General features: G+C 48.8%; 1 protein-coding gene across 1 annotated transcript; it reads left to right on the top strand.

Annotated features, from left to right (window-relative positions):
• The first annotated feature begins 8071 nt into the window (after window positions 1–8071).
• On the top strand, window positions 8072–14098 carry PLAU (plasminogen activator, urokinase). The gene is made up of 11 exons (XM_036073043.2): window positions 8072–8223; window positions 8519–8606; window positions 9087–9120; window positions 9269–9376; window positions 9707–9881; window positions 10067–10158; window positions 10497–10713; window positions 10933–11081; window positions 11636–11776; window positions 12140–12288; window positions 12956–14098. Exons 2-11 carry the CDS (start codon window positions 8550–8552, stop codon window positions 13130–13132), a joined length of 1299 nt encoding a protein of 432 aa, XP_035928936.2. The 5' UTR covers window positions 8072–8223; window positions 8519–8549; the 3' UTR covers window positions 13133–14098.
• The last annotated feature ends 6615 nt before the right edge of the window (window positions 14099–20713 follow it).

Below are 20713 nucleotides of genomic sequence, written 5' to 3'. Positions count from 1 at the left end.
AGAATAGATTCTTTAGAAAAGTCGCCTCAGGGTGGCTGGGTTTGCACAGAACTGTCAGGTGTAAATTCCCTTCTTGATTCATCCTTGTCTGAGAAATTCTGCCCAGAAGTTGGCCTTCCAGCCCTGGATCTTTCCCACCTCTATACAGGCCCTCATTTCAAAGGATAGGATTGGAGTAGAAGCCCCAGTAGATAGAAAGTCTGTGATTTAATTGGGCATTTCCCAGGTAAAAGTCAACCAACACTCCCTAGATATGCATTGACTGACATTTTCTCCAAACTTGTTTGGTGGTAAGAATCTTTTTTTTTTGAAACTGTAGGTGCTCATTTATGTATAATAATAATAAAGGTTATGCAAACCGTTAAAATAAAAAAATACCTTTTCTTGGGTGAGGGGGCCCTAGCCCGCCACCAGCAGGCCAGGTTAGCACCTTCCGGGTGCAGCCTGCGGTCGGGCGTGAGGTCCGTGCGTCCGGTTGAGGGGGTCGGCGGACCCGTGCAGCCTGGCCTGGTTGGGGTGGCTCAGCGGCGGGCGACGCGCTGATGGCCGCGGGAAGGGGCTTGGTGGCCCGGTGGTAAAAATCTTTTTTTTTTTTTTTAAAGATTTTATTTATTTATTTGACAGAGAGACACAGCGAGAGAGGGAACACAAGCAGGGGGAGTGGGAGAGGGAGAAGCAGGCTCCCCGCGGAGCAGGGAGCCCAATGCGGGACTGGATCCCAGGACCCTGAGATCATGACCTGAGCCGAAGGCAGACGCTTAAGACTGAGCCACCAGGCGCCCCAGTGGTAAGAATCTTCTGAGATGCATATTAAGAATCAGATTCCTAGGCCCCATCCTGGACCTAAGGAATCAGAATTTCCAAGGAAGTAACCTAACATTCTATATTTTTTAAACCTTCAAGCCAGGTGATTCTTTTTTTTTTTTTTTAATTTTAAAAATTTATTTGAGAGAATGAGTGAGTGAGGGGGGGGGCGTCTGGGTGGCTCAGTCAGTTAAGCATCTGCCTTCAGCTCAGGTCATGATCCCAGGGGCCTGGGATCGAGTCCTACATCGGGCTCCCTGCTCAGCGGGGAGTCTGCTTCTCCCTCTCCCTCCGCTCCTCTCCATCCCTCGTGCTCTCTCTCTGTCTTTTTTTTAAATTTATTTATTTGACAGAGAGAGAGCTCAAGCAGGGGGAGCAGCGGAGGGAGAGGGAGAAGCAGACTCCCCGCTGAGCAGGGACAACAACAACGACGATGACAACACAGGGCTCGATCCTGATCCCCAGGACTCTGGGATCAAGACCTCAGCCGAAGGCAGACGCTTAACCCACCGAGCCACCCAGGCACTCCAAAGCCAGGTGATTCTTATCATGAGACAAGCTCGGGAAACATAACGTTAGTGAATATTTATTATTACAGTTTCCTGGGCACGTGTTCAACAGGGTACATTTTTTCCCTCGGGGAGGGGTAAAGAGATAACACTATCATGGTGATAATCAGCACAGGCTTTAGAGTCAGAAATTTAGGTTTGACCTGCCAAGTATTGGTGTGGTTGTGTGACTTTAACCACTCAGAGCCTTGGTTTCCTTATCCATAAAGTGGGGATGGTGTTGCATCTCCCTCATTATCATAAATGAGAGAATGCACATGATTATTGCCCAATGCCTGCTAAATAAAACGCACGCTCACTAAAGAGATGCTATTGTTATTTCCCCACAGAAGAACCCTAGGGTATCCTCATCATTTGATATGGGTGAATAATGGTTGCAAAAAAGGAAAACTGGCCATTGATGCTTCCAGAAATCCACATAGATATATAAGCATAGCCAGAAGACCCAGTGATCACTTCTCTAACCAGACCCAGCTGTGGCTGGTTATATTAAGGAAAAGGAAGAACATTTTTATTAAAGTCTGGCTTGAGCTAGGTAGGCGGGAACCAACACAGACATGACTTGGATGGCTGGGGCTACCCTGGGATGGCACAGTGGTTAGAAGTAGGAAGATTCCCAGGTATAAGAACAAGCATCCCCACCTTCCTGACAGAATGCGATACTGCATCAGAGATAGTTCTCCACCTCCTGGAATCAAGCCAGTATGGGTGTAAGTCCCAAGTCTACCATTTGCTTATAGCGCGACCTTGGAGAAACTGCTTAAACTCTGCAAGCCTCCATTTTCTCATTCATAACATGGGGAAAATAATAGTACCTTCCTTAAACGTTGTTGCTAAGGTTGAAAAAGAAATGAACGCTAAGCAAATAAAAGTCAGTTACTATCATTTATTTTTAACAAAGGAGAGATTATAATATCCCCTTGTGGGGAGCAGCCTTCCACTTCTTTTTTTTTTTTTTTTTTTTTTAAGTAATCTCTCCACCCAACATGGGGCTTGAACTCACAGCCCCAAGATCAAGAGTCAAATGTTCTTCCAACTGAGCCAGCCGGGTACCTCCAGCCTTTCTCTTCTTTAACTGCTGTCACACTTCCCACCATCACTGCTCTCAGAGTAAAGAGAAGCCTCCAGGTTAAACTACCTTCATGCTGTTCTTCCACTCATTCTGCAAACACACCTATCTCAAGGGCTCCGTGCTGTGTCCCTGCTCCCTCCTCTCAGAGACTTCCATACATCTCATCCTATATACTTTCTGAAAGGAAACTGACCTCCCCACCAAGGACTTGGCTGCTTCATCACACTGTTATCAATCACTGCTTGGAGAAAAGAAGTACCTTCTGCAGGTGGGTAGGAAGACGAAGAGACTGAGGGTGGAGGTTGAAGGTGGTCAGGAAGGGAGGAGTAAGGATTCAGACTTAGGAGGGGAGAGGGTGGAAATGTGTCATGAGTTTCCTCAAAATTGGTGAATTCTGAATCTCATCATTTTCAGTGAATGAACTCAGATGATTCACTTCCCTTCATTAGCCCTCTATTTTCCTCTCTGTGTAATGGAAAGGGAAATGCTTGCACTTGCTTTAAAGACAGAGGAGCATATAGAATCCAGCTTGGGGGAGCCATGATCACATGAAATTATACATGATATGGGCTACGGATGTTAGGTTGGTTCTCTTCGGAGCCAAATTTTTTAATATACTAACTCCTGGCTGAATGTATTTCCTTAAACACCATTGACTTCTTGGCAGTACGTACCAGTTTCCAGTTTGCCTTGTCAGCCCTTTCTTCCTGGGCATCCCCTTTAGCTTCCAGGTAAGCAACCATTGCCATCCAGCATGGTAACCCAAGCAGAACTTCTAGGACCAGGACCTAGCTGTGTTTCCTGGAGGGAACTCAAGATCTAGGTCTGGAAACCCATGACCAACACTCCTTTAAGGTCACAAGTTCCTGACTGAGGAAGTAAGTGGGTTTGGGTTAACGACAAAGAAAATGTTGGCCAGGGCTCAAAATATTCATGCAGAGATCTGAGCTAACTGTCTTGGGTGGGGCTAGGAATTGGGCCAGAAATTGTGAGGCAGGGAAGGGTGCGAAAGAGTAGGGGTCAGAGGCCGAAGCTGGAGGGACCAACTCGGCCTCTCTGTTCAGGGCGTTATTGACGACAGAGTATAACCTCAGGGTGCAACCCCTGGGCTCTCTGCTTTCCATGAGTAAGGAAGCAAGTATGTGGCTTCCTCTGCCTTCCTCTTTCCACTCTTTCCACAGGCTGCGGGGGGCCTAGCAGTTCCTATCATGTTTCAGTGCCTGCTGTGGCTACAGCATCTTTTCCCTGAGCGCTAAGCTAAACACACGGAGGAACATCAGACGGAAGCTATGTGACTAGCATTCAGTGCCTCCTTCCCAGAACTGCAGAGGAATCCGTCTGCCCTGGGTGTAGGGGGGAAAAGAGAAGAGCTTCAGGCCACAGACAGTGGACAAGAGGGGGAGGGAATGGGAGTCAGGGCTTTGGGGGGGTGAACATCACATGCAGCTGGCCAGTTGCTGGGAACTGTTGGCTAAGGACACAGCATCCCCACTTAACTGGAATTCTGGGATCCACTCCAGAGAATTGCTGGTCTTCTGGGCCAGTACAACCGTAGTCAGGAAGGCAAGGCAGGCACTCAGGGTAGGAATTGTAGTTCACAAAGGTCATCCTTCTTTTTCCTTTTTCTTTCTTTCTTTGTTTCTTTCTCTTTCTTTCTTTCCCTTTCTTCCTTCCTTTCTTCCTTTCTTTCTTTCCTTCCTTCTTTCTTTCTTTCCTTCTTTCTTTCTTTCTTTCTTTCTTTCTTTCTTTCTTTCTTTCTTGAGAGAGAGAGAGCGAGCATGTGTGCATGCGTGTGCAAGCAGAAGGAAGAGGGGCAGAGGGGGAGAGAGTCTCAAGCAGGCTCCACGCCCAGTGTGGGCCCAGGCTCAATCTCATGACCCTGAGATTGTGACCTGAACTGAAATCAAGAGTCAGACTCTCAAACAACTGAGCCACCCAGGTGCCCTGAAAGTTCATCCTTCTATCTCTAGTATCTTAGAACTGTGCCTGACACATAGTAGGCCCATGATAAATACTAAGTACATAAAGGGATGAATGGATGCTTTCCCACATAAGCATCAGCTCATTCAATCTGCAATGTGAGGCACAGGGAGAACAAGTGTTGCCTGGTTTTGCAGATAGGGAACTGAGATCAAAACAGTTAAGTGAATGCCTAAGGTTATTCAGCTTGGGTGTGGCTGAGCTGGGGCTAGACACTGTACTCTCTATATAATACCACGCTGAACATTCTTGGTGTAGCAACCCAGGAATAGATCCTGTGACTTGATGTGAACTTCCCTTTAGGTCCCGCTGGTCAGATAATAGCCTTTCCAGGGGCCCAGCTTCCTGGACATAGTCTCAGGGCCAAGTTTGGACATCCTGGTTCTCTTTGTACACCTGGCATCTGCCTGCTCTTTTATGAGAAGCTTCAGGAAAGGGGGCCCTTTTATTAGTCTCTGTTGTCACATCCGACTTGAAACTTTGGCCCCCTGAACAGGGGTGGGGCTGGTGGTTTGACTCTGGGTGTCAGGAACGGAATGAAATTCTGAAATCATGTTCCTTATTCTCTTACCCTTGATAAGAACTTCAGATAGCCTAGATCACCAAGTTAGTTCCTGGAACTCAGGCAAGCAACTAAATCATTCTACACTAAGGGTTTCCCAGGAACTAGGGACCCACACCCGGAGGAGTATTCTGGAAGGCAGTCTCCAAAACCAGCAAGAGGGCTCCCCTGAGCCGGAATGTTGTATATCATCTGGCCCTTATCTTCACAGCATTCTGTTTTGTACACCTCTTGTACCCCTCTCTATGGAGGCAGTGAGATATAGGGTGTGGGAACAAGGATCAGAAAACCTGGGTCCTAGGGCTGGCTTTGCCAGCTCATCAAGTCTGTATCTTTTCTCCACCTCATTCTCCTCATCTGCAAAATGGGAATAATGATTTCCAGCTATGCCACAAAGAGGAATAGATTGTATCAAAGTGCTTTTTAGCACAAGACAGAAATAATACCAGTACTATTTTTTTTATGGCAAGAAGAAAAGAGAGTAGGGGGAAACTAACAGGATGCCCCAAAGCTCTCTGTTCCTACTTGTTTACTGATCCATTCTTCATAAAGCACCTACGTGAACAAGGCACGTGCCCAGTGTTGAGGAGGAGATAAAGATATTTACGACGTGGTCCCTGTCCTCAAAGAATCAAAAAGACTAACACAGCTGTGCACCAAAAGATGGACACGGAGATTTCAGGGTGCGTGTCCAAAGATGGCAGAGTGGAAAGAAAGTGCAGAGTTAGAGGCTTCAGGATTGTTCAGCCAGGTGAAGGGACTGTAGGGGGAAGGAAGGGGAAGAAGAGTGTCAGCTGCATAACGGTCTCCAAGTCTCTTTGTCCAGGAGGAAATGAGGTCATCCTGCTCTTAAGAATCAGCATGACAGCCTCCAGCCAAGTAATCTGGAGTCATGAGAGCTGCTGGGAGCGCTCTATGAATCATGACAGTGTGCTGGGAATTTCCTGATACCTAACCTAGTAGTTTCGGGGTAAGTCCTCAGGCTGCAACACCTCTGTTTACATTTTGATCACGTTTATTTGCAATTAATGGGTTCTAAATTCAAACAAAACATGCTACAGTCTTCTAGAGGAAGTAGTGAGGTCAGCTCTGAGACCTCTAGCACCTCAGTCCATTCCCTGAGCTGCTGCCAACTCAGCTGGGCACAGAAGAACTCTCTACAGAGAAGGATGGGGCGGCTTCCTCGTGAAAGCTGGATGGTTAACTCGCGCTTTCCCCAGGCCGAGGCTGGTATCCTGCGACCTCTGACAGGAGCAGGGCAAAGAAGCTTTCCTCTTCCCTCCTCTCCTGGCATTCTCCCTGCCTTCCTCTTGCCCTTCTCAAGTGGATCCAGACCCAAGGTCCAGGCATGCCAGGCAACAAAATGCTGTAGGCCTAGGCAGAAAAAGGGACCAAGTCTTGGGCCTGGCTTTAGGGCCCTAGTGAGTTACAGGGACTCAGCCCCCTTTCCTCCCATTCGGGGGGACAGTCCTTCTGGGTAGAAAGAAGTGACCCCCCAAGCCCTGGTTCCCAACACTAGGGGAAAGGGATGGGGTTGACTGCTGTGCACCATCACCTCTGTGTAAGGAATACGTGCTTGTGCGTGTCTGTACAACTGTGTGAGCTTGCCCTCAGGCAGGAGGAGCGGGTGGAGTCCTTTACACATGGTCTGTCTTCCTGGAGGCCAATCTTGTTGGAAAAACAATTATTTTATCTTATTAGAAGCAAGGCTTTATGATGAAGTCTTAGAATACTAAATACATATGCATTTTTTTAAAAAAATCTGTAATTGCGTTTTTGGAATGGGTGATACAAAGGCATGTTTTCAAAAATTTAAACAGTGCAAAAAGGCATACAGTCTAGTTCTCCAATTCCTCTCCTCAGATGTGAAAACAGAACTTCCTACCCCTCCACAGCTTACTGCTTATGTTAACAAGGCTCTAGTATTATTTTGTCTTTATTAACTAACTATACTCTGGCCCAGGCAAATAAAGGGATTGTTTGTTATAGGAACTTTTTGAAAGATCCATCAATACTTCAATAGAAAGCATCAATAGTTTGTGCCCTTAGACTTTGTTCTACAATCCTATAATATCATACCACAATCCTTACCCAATCCTTATCAAGCCCTCACTTTCTTTTCTTTTTTTTTTTTTTAAAGATTTTATGTATTTATTTGACAGAGAGAGAGGGAGAGAGAGACAGCGAGAGAGGGAACACAAGCAGGGGGAGTGGGAGAGGGAGAAGCAGGCTTCCCCCTGAGCAGGGAGTCTGATGCGGGGCTCCATCCCAGGACTCTGGGATCATGACCTGAGCGGAAGGCAGACGGTTAACAACTGAGCCACCCAGGCGCCCCAAGCTCTCACTTTCAAAGACCACCCTTAAACCAAACTGCAAATTCTCAGTAAAATCGGACCTTGCCTCCGCGCTGCCCGGCCAGCCACAGCCAAAGGCCCTTACCTCCGTGAGCAATAAACTCAACTTTGTCCTATTCACTGGTTATGTTGATGAATTTTGGGGAGCTAGTATTCACAGCCCTTGTTAGCAGGAGTTAGCGCGAGTCACGTGCACTTACTTTCTTTTCAAAGATTTTATTTTTAAGTAATCTCTTACACCCAACCTGGGGCTGGAACTCACAACCCAGAGGTGAGTCCGGTGCTCCCCGGACTGAGCCAGCCAGGTAGCTCCCTCAAATGCATTTTCACGTTGAGAAAGAGACTTGGCTCTAGGAGCTGCGCACTATGCCCCTATACCCAGGGTTCTGATCACTCTCTTAGGCAGTTGGGGGCCGAAGGTGGAAAGACTGGAGAAGAGCTGATTTAGGGGATCTGGGAAGAGACAGCAGAGCTGGACAGAGGAGAGTCTCTCTCTAGCGCGATTCGAAGGCCCTCTGCACTGGGGTGGGGCCCAGGCCAGGTGAATGGCAGGAGGGGGTGAGGAATTTAGATGCCTCTCCATCTCTCTGTTCAGACCTCGCTCGTCCCCTCCGCCAGGGACCGCGCTGCGCCTCACTCTCAGTCAAGGTTATGGAAGCCCACGGGTCCAGGTCGCGGCTGTCCCCAGGGAAGCTGAGGCAAGGGAAGGGTTGGGGAGATCCCAGGCTGGGGCGGGGCCTGTCTGGGGCGGGTCCTGATATAGAGCCCCGCAGCCGGCTTAGCAGCACAGTGCGCCGGCTGGAGCCCCAGAGGCCCGCGGATTGTCAGAGTGTCCACCCGACCCGCCGTCCCGGCTCCGTGTCCCTCCTGCCGCAGCTACCGGTGAGTGCAGGCCACCCTAATTGCGCAGGGCTGCTCCTGCGGGCTTCCCTTCCCCCGGCCCCGGCGGCCCCAGAGGCCCCCGCCCGGCAGCGGCCGAGCCTGAGTCACCGCTCCCGGTGCCTGTGCATCCACCTGTGGGGTCCGGGCCCCTGAGCCCCCAGCGGGGAGGGACGGCTGGGCCTGGGGAGCCCCGCTGGAGACCTAGGGATTCCTGCCCTGAACTGCGGCAACCCAGCCGGCCCACCTTCTCGCTTCTCCGCTTCTACCTCAAGCTGACTTCCCCCCTCCCGTGCAGAGCCGCTGTCTAGAGCCCCAGCCTCGCCACCATGAGAGTCCTGATGGCGTGCCTGCTCCTCTGTGCCCTAGTGGTGGGCCACTCCGAAGTAAGTGGCTTTCCCGCTTTGACCTATGGCGGCCGGAGGGGGCTTGCAGGATCCTGAACAGCGCTGGGGGTGGAGGGGGGGGGGGACGGGGCTGCACAGGGAGCTGGAGTCCTCTGGATTCCATCAACGGCGGGGCCAGACCATCTCGGGGCGGGGGGGGGGGGGGGGGGCAGGACAGGTGTGACAGTGGGAATCCTGAGAACTAAGGGAGTTGGAGCTTTTGGGCAAGGGAGGAAGAAGCCGCAGAGACTGCCCCCCCGCCTTGGGCCCTGTATGTGAAGCTTGCTTGAGTCAATCCGTTTCTCCCCGGTTGAAACCTATGATCTTCCCTGTGAGGGCTAGTTAGATGTGAACAAGGTGAAGAGAGAAGGAGCGGGAGGAAAGGGTGAGATTTGGGATTGGGGCCAGTTTGTCCTCCCCCTTGAGTCCCAGGAGCATGGGACCTTTGCTGAGCTTTCCCCTCCCCTCCATCTCTTCCAGGGCAGCCATGAACTTCATCCGGTGTCTAGTGCATGTGAGTATCCCCCATTGCACAATATCTGACTGTACAGACCAATTGAAAAGCCTCAGGGGGCAGCCCCTCCCTGACCCTGCTGCAGGGCTGGCTCCCCCTTGCCTCCTCTCATGCTCCTTGCTTACCACACCACCTTTGTGATTCCCAGCAAACTGCGGTTGTCTGAATGGAGGAACATGTGTGTCCTACAAGTACTTTTCCAACATTCATCGATGCAGCTGCCCAAAGAAATTCCAAGGGGAGCACTGTGAGATAGGTATGGGGATCCTGACTCTAACTGGGGAGGGGGGGCACCAGAGATTTGGGGGCAGGGAGAGATGGGTGGAATGTGCAAGAGCAAGCAAGAGTTAGGAGCTGGAGGTGGAGTGGGGGACATCTTCATCCCTGTGTGAGACACACAGTCAAACACAAACCCATACTGTTTCATGAATCTCTGGCTGCACAAATGCGGGATGGGGAGGGAAGGAGACCCTTTCTAGTGTTTTCTGCCAGGGCTGAAATCATGTGAGGCCTGACAGGATCTCTAAAATGCCTGTCTGAATTTCCTCTTCTTTCTAATACCTTTCATCCTCACATTCTTCCCTAGATACATCGAAAACCTGCTTTGAGGGGAATGGTCACTCTTACCGAGGGAAGGCCAACACCGACATCATGGGCGAGCCCTGCCAGGCCTGGAACTCTGCCGCTGTTCTTCTGAAAGAGTACCATGCCCTCAGACCCGATGCCCTTCAGCTGGGCCTGGGCAAACACAATTATTGCAGGTGAGGTGGGGGCAGCAAAGACCCTCCCACAGCCCCACAGGAACCCTTGCCACCATCCCCTGTGTTTCCAGAGTGCTGTCCATAGCATGAGAAAAGCAAGGCCTCTGGCTGAGTTTTCCCTGGAAGGGAAGGAGAGGCGTTCTGGGTGGGAATGACACCCCTCCCCTCCAACTCTGTGTTACCAGGAACCCGGACAACCAGAGAAGGCCGTGGTGCTATGTGCAGGTTGGCCTAAAGCAGCTCGTCCGGGAGTGCATGGTGCAAGAATGCTCTTTTGGTGAGTGTCATTGACCTGTTTATGACAGTAGGCTGGAAGGGGACAGTAGGGTGCAAGGGGACAGTAGGGTGGAAGGTGGAATGGGATCATTGTGGAGGTAGCAGATGGAGGGATGAGGGGAGACGGAGATGGAGTGGGGAGCACTGTTCAGGGAGTGATGGGCCATAAAGGTAAATAGATAGGGGGAGGGGCCATACATGGGGTAAAGGCTCCTTTATTCCATCACAGGAGGGTTGAGGAGGGAGGCCCGCCTGGCCTTGAAAAACTGGGAGGATAGAGGGTGGAGAGGGACACTATCTTACTTGCCTCCCCAAGACATCCTTCTCTTTCTTCTCCAGGAAAAAGGCCCCTGTCTCCTCCGGAAAAAGAGTTTCAGTGTGGCCAGAAGACTCTGAGGCCTCGCTTTAAGATTATTGGCGGAGAATTCACCACCATCGAGAACCAGCCTTGGTTTGCGGCCATCTTTAGGAAGCAGCATGGAGGCTCTGTCACCTACCTGTGTGGTGGCAGCCTCATCAGTCCTTGCTGGGTGGTCAGCGCCACACACTGCTTCATGTATGTCCTCTGTCTCTTCTCCCTGACCCTCCTGCCTTACCCCAAACACATCTCGTTCCCCTTCCCAGCAAAGGATGCCACTTAAATTCTACCCCTTTAGGCCCCTTCCATGCAGTCCACGGCCTTGGGGGCAAGTCATGCTTTGAGGTCACTGTGGAGGGGGAGTGACAAGATCTCATGAGATCAGACTATCTATCTGACAAGACTCCCCGCCCACAGTAATTACCAGAAGAAGGAGGACTACATTGTCTACCTGGGTCGGTCAAAGCGTAACTCCAGGACACCTGGGGAGATGATGTTTGAGGTGGAAAAGCTCATCTTGCATGAGGACTATCATGCTGACAGCCTTGCTCACCACAATGATATTGGTGAGTGGAAAACCCTTATCTGTCATAATGATGATAGTTGGAGGAAGAGGGGTCCAAAAAGAGACCCAAATGGGAGGTTGAGATTGTAGGGGAACTGAAGATCCTGCTTTATGTAGCGAAGGGCCTACTGCTCTTCTGCAGAATCCTTGAATTTCCAAACAGCCTCTTCTAGATGGCAATGGCCCCATGAGCGTATGACATGGGCTGGGAGGCCCCTTCTTTTGTTGGATACAACCTCTGCCTGTCCCAGGATCTGGAACTTAGAGCACTGGGCTGAATTTAGCCCATCTACCTCAGCCACCCATACATCTGTATACAGCAGCCCTGGCTGGCCAAGCCCTATGTCAGCAGCTGGAATAAAGCCCTTGAGGCATGGGGCAGGGGAGGCTTGTTTCAGGTAATAAGCTACCAGCAGACCTTCCAGGATGACCTCTGACCCTAAATGATTTAGGGATAGACATCCAATCCTTCAGCATTTGGAGGGGAGAGATGGTGACCACCTGGCCAGGTAGAGATCTTTCCCACTGACCTCTCCTGCTTCCCTCCTCCCCCAGCCTTGCTGAAGATCCGCTCCAGCACAGGCCAGTGCGCACAGCCATCCAGGTCCATACAAACCATCTGCCTGCCTCCATGGTCTGGTGATGCTCATTTTGGTACAAGCTGTGAGATCGCTGGCTTTGGAAAAGAGAATACCAGTAAGTGACATTTGGGGCTGGCCGAGAGGGTCCTGGGGGAGTGTTGTAACCCGGAAGTAAGCTCAACTTGATCTAAAGAGGACTGTGGAGATAGAAATGGGATCATTGTGGAGGTAGCAGATGGAGGGATGAGGGGAGACGGGGATGGAGTGGGGAGCACTGTTTAGGGAGTGATGGGCCATAAAGGTAAATAGATATAGGGGGAGGGGCTATACATGGGGTAAAGGCTCAGATTTGGGTGGGAAAGAATAAAGGCTTTCCCTGGTAGGGACACTTTTTGGTCCCCTCCCTGGCAGAGAGTCCCTGTGGGAAGGCTGGACAGACACATCTTAATGTAAACTTCTCCTTGTTTCCTCCATCCAGCTGACTATCTCTATCCAGAGCAGCTGAAAATGACCGTTGTGAAGCTGGTTTCCCACCAGGAGTGTCAGCAACCCCACTACTATGGTTCCGAAGTCACCACCCAAATGCTGTGTGCTGCTGACCCACAGTGGGAAACAGATTCCTGCCAGGTGAGAGTTCCAGCCTCTCTTCCTGTCACCCCCACATCTCCCCTGGGCTCCTGGGCCTGTCCCCGCCGGCTTCGGGGAGCCTCTCTCCAGCCAAAGCCCCAAGAAGTCAGAATTAGAGCTCAGGTCTTAGTTTAAACTAATCCTTCTGTGTTTCCCAAACATCTGTCGTGAGCCTGGCTCTGTGCTGGGCACTTCAGACTAGAGAAGGGAAGGGAATAAGACCCTGAGAAAGAGGAAAACAATGGAAAATGATACAACTCAGTGCTCAGGGTGTGGTATGAGCTGTAAACGATCAGATGTTTGGGAATGGGACGTGAGTACCAATTAGGTGGTCACAAAGAGAATGTGACTGTAGGAATTTGAGGAGGCAGAGGGAAGAAAGGAGACCGTTCCAGTTGAAAGATACAAAAATGAGAATGAGCATGGCGCACTCTAGGATGGCGAGGAAAAGGGTCTGAGGATGTAGATGGAGTTGTGGCAGGTAGCAGGGCTTTGCAAGCCAAGCAGAGGATTTTAAACTGATATGGTAGGAAATGGGGAGTCACTAAGGACTTTAATTCTAAGAAACTCTCTCTTGTCTGCCTCTCGGGCGTGATTGGGTGATTGCATCAGATGGCTCCCTTCTCCCTTTTCCCAGGGCTCACCTTCTGTGTCTTTGGCTTAACAGGGAGACTCCGGGGGGCCCCTGGTCTGCCCTATCCGAGGCCGCCTGACTCTGACTGGGATCGTGAGCTGGGGCAGTGGATGTGCCATGAAGGACAAACCAGGCGTCTACACAAGGGTCTCAAGCTTCCTGACTTGGATCCGCAGGCACACTGGGCAACAGAATGGTCTAACCCTCTGAGGCTCCCCAGGGAGCCAAGGGAAGAGAGGGGTACCACCCACTCCCAAGCTGACTATCATTTTTGCAGTAGAACCATCTGCATCGGCTCTATATAAGGAAGAACCTGAGGAAGATAGGCTCTTGCAGAGATGGTTTTGCTTGTGCTGCCCACCCAGGGTGAGCAACAATAGCTTGATCCTCAGATACGGGCCTGGGTGCTGAGTACCCAGATCCCCCAGGGCCAGGATGGAGGGATGGCCCTGACCCAGGATGGTTATTGACCAGTTGTTTGTCTTTTTCTGAACTAAAGCCTCCTGGAGTGAAAAACGCCATTTCCTGTGCATGGGTAGAAGGAGAGCCAGCGCTCCCAGCAGTGGGCATTCATGAGCCCACCGTTGGGAAATGAATAATTTCTCAATTAGGAGGTAGAACAGAACCGAGGTCTCTTGAGGGAGCTTGGCCACTGTGGAACAGTGGCTGGGGGAGTGGAGACATTAATGACTTGAGGGAAGGGCTCTGACATTCCATGAATGTATCAGGAAATATTATATATGTGTGTATATGTTTGCACACTTGTGCACGGGCTGTGTCAGTGTGAGAAACAGCTGGTGTTCCTGTGTTTGACTGCAAGTCTAGATATTTCCCGACACTGAATGGACTATGATGCCACATAGAAGGGTCTGTCTGGAGAGGTCCTGGGTCACTCCTAGGGCCTCTTGGGTCTCTCATGTGATCATGCCTCTGAATGTATCATTCTGGGGCATGGCCTGTGACCAGCACTTAGTTTTCAGTTTCACTTTTACACAGATGTTCTTTCTTGGCCAGTTATCCCTTCTATCTGAGTTTATCTGAGTTTATCCAATCCTCACTGGGTGAGGTGAGGACCACTCCTATACACTGAATATTTAATAATTATGTTCTGCTATTTTTATTTATGTCTATTTTTGTAATTTTGAATAAAGATCAATAAAATATGATTTTTCTGAAGACTTTGGTTCTTTCTTGGTACTTGTATGGGAGGGAGTTGGGGAGCATAAAGAGTGGAAAATGATGATGGTGGCATGTACTCCAGAGTTTCTTAGGGGCTGAATCTCTGGACTTAATGGGGCTTTGGGAAGTAGAGGCTAGAAGATTTGTAGAGTAGGTCCTCCATAGTACATCAGGTACAGCCTGGTGTTCAGGCTGCGTATCAACCGTCAATTCCCTCCTTAGCCGGATGCCTTTGTACAGTGCACATCTTGTACAGCTGTACCCAGTGATCCTCTAGGATAAGTCCCACCATATTATCTTCACTCTGCCCATACCAATCCTGGGGCTGACCTCAACCAAGGAGAATACCTGCATGAAAATTGCTGATCCAAAACCTGGCCCAGCTTGAGTGTGGCATTCAGGGAACAGAAAACAATTTCCGATCATCTGTGTGAGGGGCTGGTGCTAAGTTTTCTCAGTGTGTTAATGGAGCTCATGACCAGTCACTGCAATCCCTAATATTAGGGTACTCGGAATCTAAAGCTAGGTGGTATCCTAATGGAGGTGACCACGCATTTTGAACCAAACATTGGTTTCTGAAGAACTGGGGTGTAGAAGGCAGGTGGGTGGGGCACCTGGGTGGCTCAGTCGGGTGAGTGTCTGCCTTCAGCCCTGGTCATGGTCTTGGGGTCCTGGGATTGAGCCCTGCATCAGGCTCCCTGCTCAGCGGGGAGTCTGCTTCTCTCTCTCCCACTGTTGCTCCCCGTGCTTGTGCTCTCTTGCTCTCTGTCAAGTAAATAAATAAAATCTTTAAAAGAAAAAAAAAAAAAAGGCAGGTGGGGAGATACAGCTGGATGCTAAAATGTTGGAGTTTCCAAGCTACGTGAATGGGTTTTGGCAGTGTTTCTTAACCAAGTCACCTGAGAACCTTTTAAAAATATATACATGTTGATGTTCCACCCACAGAGATTGTGATTCAGGTCAGGGCTGGTGAATTTAGAAAAGTTCCTCAGGTGTTTCTGTTAAGCACTCCTGATTGAGATCCTTTGGGGACAACTGGCCAGATTATGTGAAGGGCCAAGTAAATTCAAGATATGGTCAGTATGTGTTCTCTGCATGAATAGTCAGGTTTCTGAGTGGAGTTTGGGGTGCAAGTTCTCCTGGGCTTCCTGTTCAGAGGCTCCCTAGACCATGGGCCCCTGGAGGGCAGGGACCCAGAGTATTGTGCTTTTAATCCCTATAATCAAGCATGTTGTCTTATTTATTGTGTTACAGTGGTTCAGAGCATGGATTATAGAGTCAGGTGGTCTGGACTAGAATCCTGGCTCTGACACTAGCTGTGTGACTTGGGAAAGATTCATAACCTCTCTGTGCCCCAGTTTCCCCATCTCTAAAAAAGAGATAATAATATCTACCTCCCAGGAGTGTTACAGGGATGCATGAGTTCACAAATGCTGGCACCCAGTAAAGGCACAAACACGATGGCTGTTATTACCAAACTATGTAAATTCTTACAGAATCGAGTGGAAGCCCCCTCCACTCTTCCGCCCCAGGATTGCATTAGTGGGTTCTGTGGCAGCTGAAACTTGCCAGGGAAGAAAAGCCATGATGTGAAGCTAAGGGGCCCAGCCCAGGCTGAGTTGCTTCTCAGCCTCTGCGTTCCCCCCCCAGGGGCCAAGAAAGATCCTGTTCTAACATGAGCCGTTCCAGCATTAGGGCTCACACACACTGAAAACAGGAAGTATGAGCCTCGCCAGCCAGGTTGAGCAATGACACTGATAACTCTTTCCAGACCATTTCCCAGCCACCACCCAGACCTGACACCCCCAGCTCCCCGCCTCCACCAGCGCCAGTTGCTACCTCTTCTCTAATCTCTCTCAAGGCTATCCAGGGAACAGCCACTCCTGCACTCCAGCCACTCTAATCATGGCTCTAGATACTAACCTGTCACTCACTTTGGGGTCTGCCTTCTTCCAGTCCTCACTATGTACAGGGCATTGTGTTTTGTTTTTGTTTTGTTTTCTAAGTAAGTTCTATGCCCAACATGGGGCTTGAACTTATGGCCCCAAGATCAAGAGTCACATGCTCTACTGAGTCAGCCAGGAGCCCCTGTGTTGGACACCATGTTAAGTTCTTCATATGTGATCTGATTTAATCCTCACAACAGTCCTGTGAGGAATGTGCGATCATTACCCCATTTTGCAGTAGAGAAAATGGAAGCACAGAGGGAGATTGAGTGATTTGTCCAAGGCATCACATCCAGTAAGTGGCAGGGCCAGGGTTCAGCTGGCTTCAGGGTACGCAGGCCCAGCACAGTGACATACGACCTCCCAGCAGGGCCCAACTTCTCCTGGGAAAAGCCCCCCTTTCACCCTCCCTACTTCAGAGATGCTGGGTTTCTAGGCTAAGTGTATCAGAATTTCCACCCCTGCCTATATGATATTTTATATTATATTATGTATTATATGATATACTATATATTATATTATACTATATTATATATTATAACTTTTCCTCTTTAAAGATTCCCAGGTCAAGTGAGGAGACCATACTCGGTCGCCAGTTTCTAAATAAAATTTCACTCTTCTCAAGCTAACCTCATCCTTTTCTGCTGAAACCTGATTTCATTGAAGTGGTTTCCGTTTTCACCAGAACCCCTCCTTCTGAAATATTCTGTGGCCCATTTATCACAAGGACTCAGCTTGATTTCCACTTACGCCAACCCCCCACAACAACCACACGCCTCACCTACCCTCCACACGCACTCCCAGTGTGTCCATCTTCCTCCCCAGCAGCAAACATTTGAACCTTCCCTTTAAATCAGATACAGTGGCAGAAGTTGCTGAGGTGTTTTTAAAATAGCACTACTATTGAGAAATAATTCACGTACCATACAATTCAGCCCCTTAAAGTGAACACCTTAATGATTTTTAAATTCACAGAGGTGTGCAACCATCAACACAACCAATTCTAGAACATTTTTATCACCTCAGAAAGAAACCCCATACTTGTTAGCTATCACTCCCTTTTTCTCCCCATCCCCTCAGTCCCCTAATCCACCCTCTGTCTCTATGGCTTTGCCTATGCTGGACATTTCATACCAACTGCAATCATATAACATGTGGTCTTTTGTGACTGACTTCTTTTGCTTGTCATATGTTTTCCAGTTTCACTGATGTTGTAGCATGTATCAGCTGAGTTTTGTTATTTTTTAAAAAATATTTTATTGATTTATTTATTTGAGAAAGAGCATGTGAGCACAGAGGGAGAGGCAGATTCCCCGCTGAGCAGAGAGCGGGACGTGGGACTCCATCCTAGGACACCGAGATCACAACTCGAGCCAAAGGCAGACGCCCAACCATCTGAGCCACCCAGGTGCCCTGTTGCTGAGTTTTAAATAGCAAATTGGGAGAAAAGATAGTCTTCTGACCTTGCAGTCCCATTGAGAGTCATTCAACAGATAAAAAAAAAAAAAGGGGACACCAGACATTGTTTTAGATGCTGGAGTACAAGAATGAATGGGACATAGTCCTAGTCCTCAAGGAGCTCACAACTTTGCGAAGGAGATTCTCTCCTTCTCCGGCCCAGCCAGGAGACCACAATTCAATGTGATAAGTGCTATAATAAAAGTATGTATAAAGTGCAGGGAACAATGATGAGGAAGCAATTAATTCTGCCTTGGGAAGTCAGGGAAGACTTTATAGAGGAGGTGATATTTCACCTGGGCCTATAAAGATGCAAAGAAATTTGCCAAACAAGGAGGAGAAAGGCATTCTAGGCATAGGGAAGATCATGAAGACATGAAAAGGCAAGGCATTCTCTATCTCTCTTTTTTTTAAAGATTTTATTTATTTATTTGACAGAGACACAGCGAGAGAGGGAACACAAGCAGGAGGAGTGGGAGAGGGAGAAGCAGGCTTCCCGCGGAGCAGGGAGCCCAACGCGGGGCTCGATCCCAGGACCCTGGGATCATGACCTGAGCCGAAGGCAGACGCTTAACGACTGAGCCACCCAGGTGCCCCGAAAACGCAAGGCATTCTCAAGAAATGATGACTAGAGGTGTCTGGCTGGCTCAGTCATTAGGGCATGTGACTCTTGATCTTGGGGTCGTGAGTTCAAGCCCCCCATTGGGCATAAAGGTTACTTTTGAAAAAAAGGAAGAAATGATGAATCAACTGCTGTGCTAGAGAAAAGAGTTGGGGTGTTGGCAATGAGCAGGCAGAGAATGGGTGGGGAGGAGCTGGTGGGATACAATTGATGAGGATCCTTAGACAGGGCTGATAATCAGTAGTAATCATGAAATAGCTACTGTTCCAAGATTCCTTTCCATGTGGCCTCCTACCACCCAGCCTCTTTCCACTTCATGATCTAGCAACCATAGGGTTAAAGCTGGACAGAGGGCTCCCTCGAAGGAGCCTCTGAGACACTCCCCTCCTCCATCAGCCATCCAAGTGTTGGTACTCTGAAGTCCTGCTAGTTAAATATTTTGAGTATTACCTCTTTCCCTCAGATACTATTTTTCATAATCTAGAAAGTTAATTAAGGTCAAGGAGCCATAAAAAAAATTTTTTTTTCCTTAACTAAAAATTTTCACCCATAGGGGCACCTGGGTGGCTCAGTCAGTTAAATGTTGGACTCTTGATTTTGGCTCATGTCGAGACCTCGGGGTTGTGGGATAGAGCCCTGTGTTGGGCTCTGCACTCAGCAGGGAGTCTGCCTGGAATTCTCTCTCTCCCTCTCTCTCTGTCCGTCCCCACCCCTGAATAAATGGATGGATCTTAAAAAAATTCTACCCAATTATAAAATAACTGTAAAAGTAAAATGCTCCCATAGCATTTCATAGCTGTTTTTAACATTTTTGGTTTCTTGTGTCTCCTTTGCCATCAACCTCCTCTACTTGGCCTTGAATATTGGGTTCCCTAAGGCCTCATCCTAGACCTTCTCCTCTTCCCACCCTAAACTCTCCCTCACACAGTCTCATTCACACCCAGGCTTAAATTACCACCAATAAACAGTTGGCTTGCAAATGCTTATTTCCAGCCAGACCTATCCTTATTTTCTGTTGTCTACTTGACACCCTCTTTTGATTGTCACACACAGGCCACCTCAAACTCAACCTGTCCCAAACTGACCCTGTCTTTAGGCCCCAGCCGGATGAACTTCTTCCATCACTCTCTGTCTCAGGTGATGGCACCACCTCCACTCACATCCAGAAACCTAGGAGTCATCCTGATGCTTCTCTCCTCTCACTCCCCTTATCCTATCCTGGCAATTTGCCTCATAGCTCTCGAAGTCCTCCATTTCTCTCCATTTGCACCACCACCGTTGGTTGAGCCACCATCATCTCCTGCTTGGACTACCACAATAGCTTCCCAACTGGCCTCCCCCATTTACTCGATCCCTACCCCCACTTCCTCCCACACCCCCACCAATCCATTCTGGAGAAATTTTTTGAAAATGCAAGTGTGCCTAATGACTCCCATTGCTCCTGTCTGGCTGTCCTGGGCAGCGTCTGGCCCCTACTTCCTCTCTAGCTCCATCTGGCACTAACCTCTCCCAGTCTTGCCCTACTGTGCCATTCTCTTGCTCATCAGTCCCTCTTACCACGGGGCCCTTATTCATGATGTTTCTTCTGCCTGGGACTTCCTTTGACTAGTTAAGTTTTTCCTTGTGCTTCAGAGATCATTCCTCAAGGGAGTCTTTCCTGGCCTGCCTATATTTATATAAGATCCCTCTATTTTGTCCATAGTCTCATGGCAACAAGTACCACCTCTTTGATGCACTTGTAATTGTCGCAATCTTACCTTTGCTGCATCCGTATTTGGTTAGTGTTCGCTTTTTCATCAACTTATAACCTCCATGAGGGATGATGTGTTTTTGATCACTATTGTATCCCCAGCACCTAGCACAATGTCTAGAATATGGCAGACATTTAATAAATATTTATTGAATGAATGCATTTTGATGTATTTCTTTCCTTTTTTTCTATCTGCTTTTTTACATAGTTGTGTTCACAGTCTATACATAATTTTGTATCTTGTCTTTTTCCTTTGAGTATTTTGTCATAAGCCTTTTCCTACAGTGTTACAAATATCTCCAAGCCTTGTATGTACAATGTAGCTAATAACACTCACCCAACCTAACTTTCTGGATTCAGGCATCATAGATAAAGTATGTGAACGTTCTTTGTAAACTGTATATACATACGAGGCAGTATTATTTACATTTAAAAGGAAATGTAGGTGCCCTCCCCACCCTTGCCTTTATACCTCCCTTCCTGGGGCTTTTTTTTCTTTCTTTCTTTTTTTTTTTTTTGGTGCCCTTGTTCTGTGGGATCACCTAGTTAAAGTCTAAAATAACTCATTAACTTTTATATGCTACCAGCCCAAGGACATTGCATTTTTTTTTTAAAGATTTTTATTTATTTATTTGAGAGAGAGAATGAGATAGAGAGAGAGAGCATGAGAGGGGGGAGGGTCAGAGGGAGAAGCAGGCTCCCCGCTGAGCAGGGAGCCCGATGTGGGACTCGATCCCAGGACTCCAGGATCATGACCTGAGCCGAAGGCAGTTGCTTAACCAACTGAGCCACCCAGGCGCCCAGGACATTGCATTTTTTAAAAGGACTTCTAAAAG

This window comes from Halichoerus grypus, chromosome 7 (genome assembly GCF_964656455.1).
Source record: "Halichoerus grypus chromosome 7, mHalGry1.hap1.1, whole genome shotgun sequence".
In the NCBI taxonomy this organism is placed as follows: Eukaryota; Metazoa; Chordata; class Mammalia; order Carnivora; family Phocidae; genus Halichoerus; species Halichoerus grypus.
Note: the sequence above shows the minus strand (reverse complement) of the source record. Positions and strands in the feature narration are given on the sequence as shown.